This window comes from Malus domestica, chromosome 17, assembly GCF_042453785.1.
Source record: "Malus domestica chromosome 17, GDT2T_hap1".
NCBI classification, from domain to species: domain Eukaryota; kingdom Viridiplantae; phylum Streptophyta; class Magnoliopsida; order Rosales; family Rosaceae; genus Malus; species Malus domestica.
In genome coordinates this window covers 34,569,264-34,582,571 of record NC_091677.1, presented here as the reverse complement: position 1 = coordinate 34,582,571, position 13,308 = coordinate 34,569,264, and the positions used below count along the sequence as shown (strand labels likewise).

At 38.0% G+C, this 13,308-nt stretch overlaps 3 protein-coding genes across 5 annotated transcripts; 1 reads left to right on the top strand and 2 right to left on the bottom strand.

Annotated features, from left to right (window-relative positions):
* Window positions 1-4,035: 4,035 nt before the first annotated feature.
* LOC103406051 (protein-tyrosine-phosphatase PTP1-like) lies at window positions 4,036-4,729 on the top strand. Its single transcript, XM_008345071.1, has 3 exons — window positions 4,036-4,125; window positions 4,223-4,291; window positions 4,373-4,729. Exons 1-3 carry the CDS (start codon window positions 4,036-4,038, stop codon window positions 4,727-4,729), a joined length of 516 nt encoding a protein of 171 aa, XP_008343293.1.
* An 816-nt stretch (window positions 4,730-5,545) lies between these two features.
* Window positions 5,546-7,867, bottom strand: LOC103405974 (uncharacterized). 3 transcript variants are annotated; one of them, XM_008345004.4, is made up of 7 exons: window positions 7,657-7,867; window positions 7,446-7,568; window positions 7,140-7,290; window positions 6,943-7,031; window positions 6,781-6,835; window positions 6,537-6,622; window positions 5,546-5,898 (listed from the first exon to the last, which is right to left on the bottom strand). In XM_008345004.4, exons 1-7 carry the CDS (start codon window positions 7,756-7,758, stop codon window positions 5,743-5,745), a joined length of 762 nt encoding a protein of 253 aa, XP_008343226.2. In that variant the 5' UTR covers window positions 7,759-7,867; the 3' UTR covers window positions 5,546-5,742. The 3 variants fall into 3 exon arrangements, with proteins under 3 accessions (XP_008343226.2, XP_008343227.2, XP_070673411.1); XM_008345005.4 differs by having other exon boundaries at window positions 7,446-7,562; window positions 7,657-7,863; XM_070817310.1 differs by having other exon boundaries at window positions 7,446-7,574; window positions 7,657-7,842.
* A 4,784-nt stretch (window positions 7,868-12,651) lies between these two features.
* On the bottom strand, window positions 12,652-13,308 carry LOC103406052 (uncharacterized). Its single transcript, XM_008345072.1, has one exon. It carries the CDS (start codon window positions 13,306-13,308, stop codon window positions 12,652-12,654), a length of 657 nt encoding a protein of 218 aa, XP_008343294.1.

Here is a 13,308-nt window from a genome sequence, read left to right as displayed (position 1 = left end):
ACATCTTGCATATTATTCATTAGTTCATAATTAGCTTCACATTTGTTGTTTTTCCATTGGACAACATTTCATTGCTAAGGATTAGGACAACATTTGTTGCCTTGTTATTGGAACACATTTCATGGTGATGATTAGGTTAACAATTAGTGTGTTTCTATTGGAACACATTTTATGTCTAATGATTGGCACAACACTTGCTTTCTTTCTATTGGCACATTTGTGGAGACTCTTTGGAGATGAAGATGTCATGCAATCTCTATTAAGGAAGGAGCACTCACCAAACGGAAGACATGGAGAGAAGAGAGAAGAAAGAAGAAGAAGAAAGAAGAAGAAAAAAGGAAGAGAACAACTCCAACAAAAAGCCATCCTCCTTTTCATATTATCTCTTTATCTTTCTTGAAGGCTCTAAGCCATCTTTCATTATATTTGTAAGTTTCCCATATATAGTGAAATACAATGAAAGCAAACCCAATGGATGTAGTCAATTTGGCAAACCACTTAAATCTTATGTTGTTTATGCATTTACATTTGGAGATCATTGCCATGAGAAGCAGTTCCACCAAACTATCAAAAATCTCCATTTATTTCTCTTGAGAATGATGTACAAAAAGTCTGAGACAAATTCCTGAAAAATATGTGAGACCTTACCCAACAGATCTCTCCATCAAACCACCATCATTTTCATCTATCAAAAGAAAGATATCCAAAAAATAGAAATTCATCTAGCGTATTTAACAGATCAAAACACCATCACCCATAGATTATATCATATTACTTTCTTCAGGAGAGTTGTTTTTCTGTCTCTCTACCATGATATATCCAAATTTTAGGAATATCCAACAGTGCGATCGTTCAATATGTTTAAAATACCAACTCAGTCTCTATTCCTGCAGAAAAGTGGACAGCCATGTTATGAGTACCAAAACCCCATTTTTTAGAGCTCCAATCAAAACACTTCCTTAACAAAAGTTGTTTCTTATCATCTCATCTATAATATATCCAAAATCCACGACAATCCAATCTATGTGCTGACTTGTACCCCAATTCGAACGGCTGATGTTCGGTTGAGCTAGCCTTCTCTGCCAACCTCTCTGCATGGCTAACATCTCTAGTTCCTTTCGCTCACTTTCATGGAAGTTTTTCAGTAATCCAACTCCTATTACATATGTAGAGTTTCAGCTATATTAAAGAAGAGGAAGGGGAAGTAGCGAATGAAGAAAGAGAACAAGAGGGAGGAAATGAAATTGAAACAATAAAAAAATGAGGAAATGGTAACATATTGCTTATCATTTATATTAAGGTTATTATTTTATTAATATTATGATTATACTACGCTTGTCACTAATCAATTTAATTTATGTTGAAGCTTGCAGGCTTGTTAGATAAAATGTGAGTAGTGATATCTATGTGAACATGACATATACATATGTATTGCAAAGCAAGAAAAAGAGTTGTGTTGAGTTTGTAAACAGTTAAGTTGTGAGAATATTCAAGGGCTGAAGTTTTCCTTAAATATAAAATAATGAACCTTATATATGTCAGGTGTGGTGTGCAAGGTTTGAGTATACAAATTGGTTGATTATAAAATAATGAAATCATGTATATGTTAGGCTTCGAGAGAAGGGCTTGAATATACAATTAGGCATCAGGGGAAGTGCATGTTTAATAAAGTGGAAACTGGGAGTTTAATTACAAAAATTGGGTTAAGGGATGAACGAGCGTTAACTCATATTCTAAGGTATTCGAAGCCAAGTGGTATAAGCATGGTATGGGACATGCAGGCTTGGGTGCCTTAGGTATGTGTTGACGGGATTAGAAGGGAGTGAGTACATTCATCCATCTCATTTGCATATATTTCATGCATTCGAAAGAATTGTTACAATTTAATTATTATTTTGTTGGTACTTTTTGTTGTGAATTATTTTGTGCACTATAGTTATTCCGCTACGTATTCAATCAATTTTAATAATTTAATTTTAATTTTTCCACCATATCTTATTTGTAGAATTTATTTATATAGCTAAGATATGGCTCACACCCTAACTCGTGAATAGTCTTTATTCGCAGGTCGGAGCGTGACATAAACTGAGATACTGGTCATGATACTCCACTCGTTCCATCCCAAGACAATCAACCAGAAGCTGTGCATCCATATCCGTTAAATTTCTACTAAAAGCCACACTACTTTTTGAAAGATTAACAGCTTGCCCAGACACCCGTTCGTAAGCTCTTAGCAACTCCTTCAATTGCATACACTCCTGGAGAGAACTTCTAGCAAATATAAAACTATCGTCGACAAAAAGATGATGAACGCTTGGGGCTCCATTACAAACGTGGACCCCATGAATTCGGCCTTGTGCTTCCCACGTTTCTTAAATCTAATTTAAAAATTAATAAAATTATAAATATTATAATAATAAAAGAAAACAAATTAATAACAACCACTCCTAACCTTTGCACCACCCATTCCCCCACCATCCACCCTTGCCCACAGTCACGCTATCCCTCACCTCCCCACATGTAGCTCGACCACCCTAACTCATCCAAGACTCGGCCAAATTTCTCTCGATCTAACCACTAATCAACCCCAAATTCAGATTTGTAGCCGGAATCCAACTACTACAAAAACTCACTAAACCTTTTTCCCGTCCAAATTAACACCAGCCCCACCCCACCAGCCATTCACTGTTTATGGTGACAAAAAATCGTCGTCTTCAGCTTGACAAATTTGTACCAACAAAACAATAAACACATTTGATCACTCGTGCCCACAAGGTGGGGGGGGGGGGGTCTGACCAATAGATCTCTAATGCTTAAGTCGGTTTCCCTAACAAGAGAGGGTTTAGGGCTTAAGTGAGTAACAAAAGCTTACCAAAAAATGGTGTAGATGGAGTATTTATAAAGAGGTGGCCGGCCATGGTAAGGTTCTAACCTACAAGTGAAGGCTTCCAATTGGCCAAGGTGAGTCATCTGTAAAATGGATGAGGAAAAAATTATTTTGAAGATATTAATTATAAGATGATATCTTGGGATTATCAGTTAAAGTATCATTGATTGATTGTGATGAGGATTTCTTAATTGATTGAGTTGATCTTCAATCAGGAATGTATTAAAGATAATATTTGGTGATTAATCGTATCCTTTATGTCTTTGGCCATGAGCATGAGAGCTTGGAGATGGCGTAGCCAACTGCTCAAACCTCCGGGGATGTTGAAGTGCACTTGAGAATATTTACGGGCCCCACCCATTTAATAAGGGCAATCTTCTATTCTTGGGAAAAAAAAATCCACATGTCGTCTTCTGGATTTTGGAATTATTTTTTGGCTTTACAAATACTCCTACACCTGTTGGGTTATATGCAGAAATGGCAATATGTAGAAAATCTCAAGCTGAGTAGGCGAGCAAATAGTTGTTTCCTGATTTGATGTAGATTCTCCACATTGACTTGGAGTTTAAGTATTCGAGGAAAAAGAAACCAATTACCTCTGGAGCTTATTTAAACCTATCTTAAGTAGGAGGTAAATAAATTTAGAGAGCAAATTTTTATCCCAACAATAAAAAGAGAAAATGCTAGAGGAAATTGTACCATATCCCCTAGTTTTCTTCTTTACTTGCCGCAAGGCAGGTCTTCCTGTAAGATGAGCTATTTCGGGATTTCCTTGAGACGTATAAGCACACAATCCCGCCCAGAGTTTGCATGAAACAAGTGAAGAAGGAAGTAGCCATGAATCATGCAGTGAGGCTGCCAAAGCTGGGAAGAGAGCCATCAAGTCCCATTCATACTACTATATGTTGGGATTCACCTTTCTCATCCCGCGCATTTTCCAGAGGTGATCTGCATCATGAAATGCGTTCATACTCAGTGTTCCCTGAATACAGTTTGAATGATAGTATGGTTCTCAAACCTGAGCAAGTTCTTCGATTTGAGCCTAACTGTCAACGAGTTCTAGTATTTCTTTGAGATCGGCCACAAGGAAGAAGTAGGGCAATTGAGGTCTTGCCATAGGCTTTTTGATTTGTCAAGCAAATGTGGCCATGAGTGGTCCAGGGACACTCTGGGGATCAGCTGAGAGTGGGAATCCAACTTCTCGCCTGGGCTGCGTATCTCGACTGAGTTTATTGATGGTAAGTGAACTGCTTCATTCTTGGTCTGTTTGGAATTTTTGCTGAGCTGCTCTTGACTTTAAGTAGTTGAACGTCCATCTTTCTTTGTGCAGATTAGAGGTTGGGCTCTACTTCAAAGACCTTGCTTGATATGAAGAAGATTCACGTCACCTTGGGTATTCCTGCTGTATACCGCAAATGGCGCTAACTGCTCATTCTTCTTCGCTCAGAGGAACCTTCACCACTAATGTCTGTTTTGCATATTCAGTATTCTCAATGGCCTAACCAAGGAGTTCCCGAAGATACATTTTCTGTTCGTGAAATTGAGAAAAGAGTAATGTATCAGGTGGCACCCGCCATACCCGACTGCAGCCCAATTGTGGTGCACTGCAATATAGGTGTTGGGAGAACTGGAACGTACTGCACCATTCATGATACATTGCAGAGAATTCTTTCTGGGAACATGCCTGGTTTAGATTTAGTAAAAACAATAACCACATTCAGATTTCAGCGAGATGGAATGGTTCAGAAACCAGAGCAATATCGTTTATGTTATGATGCCCTTGTTGATGAATTAGAAGACCACATCTCGGATGGATCCCCAGTTGAGTATTTAGTGAAATGAGCCAAACTCCTCCAGTAGAATAGTTGCTTTGGAAAGGACATGGAATTTATTATTACATGTGAGGTATGCAGCCAGATTCACAGTTAATAAATTAGAAAAGGCAGATTAAGGCTAATAAATTGTTTCAATCTGTCTTTGACTTAAGTTTTGACTTTGAAACAGTACTTTTGCAGTTTGTATTGTTAATCTTTGCTTTATGCTTCTCTTCCATTGAAACCTAATGCCCTCATCGACATTGTTATACATATATCTTCTGCAAAAGCCCCTCCTTGCTAGTTTTCTTTATCCGAATACGGGCACCAGCTGCAAAATCATAGTTTTTTTCTTTATGTAATATGATGTGGGGAGGTTTGGCAAATGAATGCGGAACTGAAAGTCAGTTGCTCCCAAACAAGTTTGTGCCTTGTGGTGCTAATCTCTTTGGTTTTGAAACTTGAAAATGCAGTACAAGATCGATTCTATGATTTAGAAATCCCTTTTGGTTTGTATTTATAATTCTTGGAAGATTGAGTCGATGTAACAAGAGAGAGGCAAAAGCTCGTCTTGAAACAGTTGCCATTGCGTTGCATATTTGTCTTCTACTGTGTCACGATTTCAGTCACCTTGTAATCCAAATTTCAGTTAACAAGGGCTGGCGGTAATTTGGCATATTAAAGTGAGTTAAGGATCCCTACGAATTATGGCCAAGTTGTTATACACTTGTAAAACAATACAGTTAATGGATGCCGCATTAATTCACGTAATTGACTCCGTGAGTTTCTGTTCTAAAAACAAAGGGATAAGTGTGTCCCTGTATTCAGTCCAACAGAATACATGTACCTTCATCTCTGGTGTTTATATATATAAATCGCATTTGAACTTGGCGGAAATGAACAATGTTGATGTCTGGTATATTTCATTTCACAGCCAAAAACATCGCAAGAATAATAATCATAGTTAAGAACAACTCTGGAATTGACAAACCAGAAAACTTCATCCCACAGTTGTACTTTATGCCGAGTAAGGCAAACAGATCAGTCATCCAACAGCAACTCTCCACAGTTAACTATTCTGCATGGCAAACGAGGGACATCTAGCCTGCTTGTCTCTTGGGACTCGAGTTTCCTCAGAACATCCATTCCCTCAATCACGTGTCCGAAAACCACATGGCGGTTGTCCAACCATGGAGTCTACATGAGGCATACCAAAACCATTAATCGACAAAGAGCTAAATTGGCTGAACAGAATACCGCATGTAGATCTTCTCTTTCTTTTTTGTTTTTAAATAATTACAGACAAGAAGGACAGGGTTTCATTTCTGACACTTATTTGCTTTAGCTGAAATTAACAGTGATAAAAATACTAACTACGAACTAATGAGTGTTTTCCAATCATCCCAATGTCTACCACTTTGACTGGATATGTGATGATGCAAAAAGCACAAATTGATCCATAGATAGAAGTAAAACCTTAAAAAATCATTTGTGCATGCATATATAAGCATCTCAGTGCTTCTTTCAACTGCTGATGAATCTCATATATGCTGTATTGGCTTGTTTAAAGATTTTATCTCAAAGTTTTGTATGGTTGTTTCGAAGATAATATAATAAAATCTTGTCCACCAGACTGTAACCGAACAAAGCAGTTGCACCTACTCAGCTATCAAGTTGCAAAAAAATCACTGCTGACCATAACGGATGGAAATAAAGAATAGACTTGGAATTTGAAGGAAAGCATGGCGAGAATTCAAACCCAAGTAAGAGAAAAGTATTTAGTTAAATGTGTGATACAGAGAGAGAGGATTGCATAGTTGCAGCAGCCATCTCACCTTCACCGTGCAAATGAAAAACTGGCTCCCATTAGTACCAGGGCCTGCATTAGCCATGCTCAGCACACCAGGACCAACATGCTTCACTGCAAGTGTTTATTCAAGTCATTATGGTAAGCGCTTTCAGCTCACAATCAAATGCCTCTCAAATGATAGGATCTCAATTCTCAACTCAGTTAACAATTCTTGTTCCCATACAAATTGAAATAATAACAATTTAGAAATAAATGTGACAAGAACATACATGCAAAACTCTCATCTGCAAATTTGGAACCATAGATACTAACTCCCCCAGTTCCCTGCGGCAAGTAAAAACATTTAAATTTGGATTAGTTTAGAAACCAATGAGATCCGATCCTACTGCATTTATTAGAGAGGGAGAACGGGGGAGATAGAGAGGGATCACATCTCCTTGAGTGAAGTCCCCTCCTTGGATCATAAAATCTTTGATGATGCGGTGGAAAGAGCATCCTTTATAACCATATCCTTTCTCTCCTACAAGAACAATAAATCAATATTAGTATAAACTATAAAGCAAAAGAAGTAGTAGAAGAAATTAGAAAGGAAAGGGAAAAATAAGGAAAGGTTGTTTGGGGGGTTTGCCTGTGCACAAGGCGCGAAAGTTTTCAACGGTTTTGGGAACAACTTGACCGAAGAGGCCCAATACAAGGCGACCAACAGCTTCGCCGCCAATATCTATGTCAAAGAAGCACTTGGTTGTGACTGTGGCTTGCAGCTGCGGCTGCTCTACATCCTAAAATCACACAACCAAATTACCTACCATACCAAATGTTGTGAAACCTATTCATTCTATTGATTGAGTGAGTGATTGTGCAGAGCTCTAAGTGTAATGAAATGAAATGAAAGTGGTGCCTCCGGAGTGGGAGTGGGCGAAGGCGAAGCACTCACATTGGCATTGGCCATAGCCATAGCCATTGTTTGATACTTGAGAGAGAACCTGGAGGGAGGCCTCCTGCGTACAACGCCAACTGTAGCATATGGCGTATAAGTATAACCACCCTGCAACTGCAACTGCAAGTATGGATAAGCCCTAATTAAATTGAAAGAAGAAGAAAGAGTAAAAAAGTACAAAATAATTAAGAAATAGGGATTTGGGGACCTGGAAATGAAAAGGAAGGGAAGGAGGAGGAAGAGTGCTTCTTCTTATGATTATGTGGCTGTGAAAGAATTGGAGTGACTGTGACTGTGAGGCCATCGTCATACTGCACTGCTCTGCTCCTATGTATTCGTGTTGTGTGTGTGGATAACTCAGCTCAACCGGGTCTTCCTTCTTTCAAATCCTCCGCCGACAGCTAGCGTTGCGTATAAACAGCCAATTTGGTAACTGGGCTTAGCGTATATGGGCCGGACTTTCCCACTAGGATGTGTTTGTTGCATTGGACTATTTTGGACTAGACTAACTTTAAGGACTAAGCTGGACTGACTTAGACTAGACTAAGCTGGATTGATTTAGTGAAGTGTTTGGTAGAGTATCGGACTAAGAAGTAGGATAATTAACAAACTCTAAAATTTTATTATTTTAATGCATATATTGTTATAAATAGACAAAAGTTACAGAGATAACCTTTGTTAAGGACATGAATGAAGTAGGTATGAAATATCACACTGTTTTGTTTCATAGCTCTAACACAAAAGATTGCGGATAAAAGAGGAAGGGATGAATAATGATATTATTGCTTTTAGTAATTTTCTCTTTCAATTGTTGTACCTTGATCACCTGCGAAGTGCTCTATTTATAGAGCTACATCCGTAGGTTTACAATGAAGGAAAATTACACCTGTGACTAATCCAACAACATCCGTGACTAGTTTACAGAAAGTGGATGATTGTTATACAACAAACAAAAACAACATTATTAGGCATGTGAGAAAATTACTGTTGGCATGTGGGCATACATTCCCACTGTTTACAACACTCCCCCTTGGATTCCCACAAATCAACATCAGTTGCCCCGTTAAAAACTTACTTGGAAAAACCCAGTGGGAAAAAAAAACCATAGCAAAGGAAAAAAAGTACAATTTTACCCAGATTGTTGATATACTGTTAAGTATGCATATGTTGCCTCGTTAAAACCTTGATAGGAAAAACCCAGTGGGAAAAATCTTAGTCAAAGGAAAAAGAGTACAACAGGTATGTATCATGGATACTCCCCCTGAAATGTATCTCCCCTTGATTCCGCATTCTTCAAATTTAGCTTATTGGTAAGCCGACATAATCTGACACCCTGCACTAACTTTTGAAACGTGCACTTTGGTAGAGATTTGGTGAATAGGTCTGCCAAATTTTCATTGGAACAGATTTGTTTGACTTCAATAACTTTAGCCTTCTAAAGCTCATGTATACTGAAAAACTTTGAAGATATGTGTTTAGTCTTATCGCCCTTGATGAATCTTTCCTTCATTTGGGCAACACAAGCTGCATTATCTTCATGAATGACAGTTGGAGTGTCTGTCTTTGAAGGTAGACCACATGAATTCCGAATATGATGGATCATTGATCTTAACCAAAAACATTCACGACTTGCTTCATGTAAAGCAAGTATTTCCAAGTGGTTGGAAGATGTAGCAACTAATGTTTGCTTTGTTAAGTGCCATGGAATTGTTGTATCTCCATTAGTGAACACATGTCCAGTTTGTGAGTGGGCTTTGTGCGGATCAGAGAGAAAACCAGCATTTGCATATCCAACAAGGATCTGGTCATTTATGGATTTGTCTTAGTAGAAGAGACCTATGTCTGTTGTCCCATGAAGATATCGCAATACATCTTTAACTCTCTTCCAATGACGAATTATTAGAGCAAAGATATATCTTGCTAGCAAGTTGACTGAAAAAGTTATTTCTAGTATAGTACATTGTGCTAAATACAATAAAGCACCTATTGCACTCAAATATAGTACTTCTGGACCAAGGACCATTTCATCATCTTCTTTTGAACGGAATGGATCTTTCTTAATGTCCAAAGAACGAACGACCATTGGCGTGCTGAGTGGATAAGCCTTGTCCATGCCAAATCACTTCAGGATTTTTTCAACGTAAGCTGATTAATGGACCAAAATTCCATTAGCACAATGCTCGATCTGCAGGGCCGAGATAATATTTTGTTTTTTCCAAGGTCTTTCATTTCAAATTCGCTTTTCAGATATTCAGCAGTTTTATTAAGCTATTTAGGGGTTCCAACTAGGTTCATATCATCGACATATACTGCCATTATAGCAAATCCAGAATTTGATTTCTTAATGAACACACAAGGGCAAATGACATTTTTAGTATATCCTTCTTTGATCAAATATTCACTAAGACGATTATAGCATATTCATCCAGATTGTTTCAGATCATACAATGATCGCCTTAATTTGATTGAGAGCATACCTCGTGGTTTGTTAGTCGTTTTAGGCAACTTAAGTCCTTCTGAGACTTTCGTATATATATCAGTATCTAATTCTCCATATAGATACGAGGTGATGACATCCATAAATTGCATGTTAATTTTTTCTGAAACTACCAAACTTATTAAGTAACGGAACATAGCTGCATCAATTACAAAAGAGTATGTCTCCTTATAATCAATTCCAGATCTTTGTGAAAAACCTTGTGCAACAAGTCGTGCTTTATATCTTGCAATCTCGTTTTTCTCATTGCATTTTCTTGTGAATACCCATTTGTAACCCACAGGATTTACACCAGGCGGGGTTTGGACTACCGGTCCAAAAACACTTCGCCTTTCCAAGGAATTTAATTCTGCCTGGATTGCATATTTCCACTTAGGCCAATCTTGTCTCTGTTTGCATTCATCAACAAAGTGGGGCTCAATATCATCGCTTAATATGATTTCAACGGCTACTGCGAATGCGAACATGTCGTCGATGATTATTTCATTTCGATCCCACAATTCGTTATTACATGAATAATTTATGGAGATTTCTTTGCTTTCATGTACTTCTGTTTCTTCAGGGACATGTGTCTCATCAAGGAAATTTTCCTTTTCTAAAAGTTCAGAATCATGAATTGGGGATTTGTCATTCATTTTCTTTTCCTGAATGATTTCATTTGGGTTCAGTTGTGCCCTCATCTTTCTCTTTCGAGGGGCTGAATCTTTTGAACATGGGGTTTACCATGCTTTAGACGTGCACTGGATGAATCATTTGCTGCCACTTTATTTTGTCCAACAGTGACATTAATTCTTGCAGGTGCATTTGTAGCTGGTATATGAGATTTTGTCACTTTCGAAGCATCATTAAATGCATCTGGCATTTGATTAACAATACTTCAAAGATGAAATATTATTTTCGCTTCATTCTCACATTGAGTGTTTTGTGGATCAAAATGAGATAAGGTAGGTACAACCCATGTCAGCTCTTGCCGTTCTTCTGAAACAGTATTTTCTCCCCTTAATGACGGGAAGACTGTCTCATCAAAGTGACAATCCGCAAAACGAGCTGTAAACATATCACTTGTCAAGGGTTCAAAATATGTAATGATAGATGGTGAATCAAACCCCACATAAATTCCCAGTTTGCGATGAGGTCCCATTTTAGTGCGTTGTGGCAGTGCAATAGGCACATAAATAGCATAACCAAAAACTCGTAAATATGAAATGTTTGGTTGATGCCCAAACATGAGTTATATTGATGAGTATTGGTGGTTGGCTATGGGTCTCAATTGAACCAATGATGCAGCATGTATGATGGCATGTCCCCATGCAGAGACTGGTAATTTTGTTTTCATGAGCAGAATGCAAGCTATTAATTAAAGCCGCTTGATAAAGGCTTCTGCTAAACCATTTTGATTATGGATATGAGGAACAGGGTGTTCAACATCAATGCCCAGTGTCGTGCAGTAATCATCAAAGGTTTAAGACGTAAATTCACCAGCGTTATTAAATCTGACTGACTTAATAGGATGATCTGGGAACTATGCTCGCCACTTAATTATCTGAGCAAGAAGTCTCGCAAAAGTTACATTTCGAGTAGACAATAGGCAAACATGTAACCATCGAGTAGATAGATCAACCAAAACCATAAAATGTCGAAATGGTCCAGAAGGTGGTTGAATAGGCCCATAAATATCCCTTTGAATCTTTTGCAAAAATGATGGGGATTCAACATCAACCTTTAGTTGTGATAGTCTAATTAACAACTTCCCTTGAAAACAAACCTTACAAGGGTTATCATTTGAGATAGCAATGTGTCTGCTCAACAATGGATGTCCATTAGAGTTGGTAATGATTCTACGCATCATAGTGGATCTTGGATGACCCAGACGGTCATGCCAAAGCATGTAAACTTTTGAATCAATGAACTTCTGGTTCATGATAGTATGTGCTTCAATTGTCTTTATGTATGTATAATACAATCCACTCGATAAACCATGCAACTTCTCCAATATACGCTTCTAGGTATCATTGGAGGTAATGCATAGATATTCCACATTTTATGCACTTTTCGGTTCAATGTGGTATCCATTTAAACATATGTTTTTAAAACTCAACAAATTTCGAGTAGATCAAGTAGCATACAATACATTTTGTAAGGACAATATTGTTCCATTTGGTAACATGATCTGGGCTTTTCCTGAGCCTTCAATTACATCTGATTAGCCTGATATTTTTGTTACCTTTACTTTTGTAAGCATCAAGCTTGAGAAATATTTTCGATCTCGAAGTATTGTATGCGTGGTTGTGCTGTCTGCAAGATAAATATCTCCGCCATTACTCTTGTTTTGACAATAACCATAATTTTTATCCATGCTCTCTAAGTAAGGCAATCATGGTTAAAAAAACAGTTTATTCATAATAAAAGGAAACTGAAATGTCATTTTTATTGAATTGAAAATACGAGCTTTAAGCTACAAATTTAGATAATAAGAGTACATCAAATATAAGTGATTCAATCGAACCGATACACTTCATTCCTTCTTTCCACAATGAAGTTTGCAACATCCAGGTAGGTTGTATTCAATTGCCCTGATAAATCGAACACTAGATCAGGTATATTCATCGGTTTAGCCTGGTCGATAAAATTGGTTTCGATACCCTTCTCCTTGAGGGAGACTTGATACAAGTCCACCAGATGTTTTGAGGTACAACAGGTACGCACCTAGTGCCCATTGACACCACACCTATGGTAAACTCCTTCAGGATTTCTATGAGTGTTATTCATATGAGCTTTGCCTTTTTGGCGATTTGCATTTTTGAAGCTCGGGCCCGAATTATGCCTTAGAACCTGGTTTTGAAACTGGACACCATAGTTTTTGCCTTTCCCGTTCCACCGCCCTCGCTTGTTGCCATATCCTCGTTTGTAATTATTACCACGAGAGGATGGGGTATTTACTTCAAGGGAAGCAACATTCACTTCTAGGAATGGTACCGATCTAGTAGGTTGGGACTGATGATTCTTAATCAGGAGCTTATTGTTCTGTTCAGCCACAAGGAGCACATATATCTGCTGGTTGTACTCAGTAAAGCCTTGGGCATGAAAGGTGCTGAAAGTATTTTCCAGCATATCTTCCTCAATGATGGTTTCCCCACAAAGCTTCATTTGGGAGCTAATTATAAACATTGCATAATTGTGCTCAGCCATTGTCATGAAATCCTGGATTCTTAGGTAAGTCCACTCATAACGAGCCATTGGAAGAATCATTGTTTTCTGGTGATTGTATCTATTTCTCAGTGCCTTCCAGAAGGTTAATGGATCCTCAACAGTTAGGTACTCGCCCTTCAGTCCTTTATCAAGGTGGCGACGAATAAAGATCAT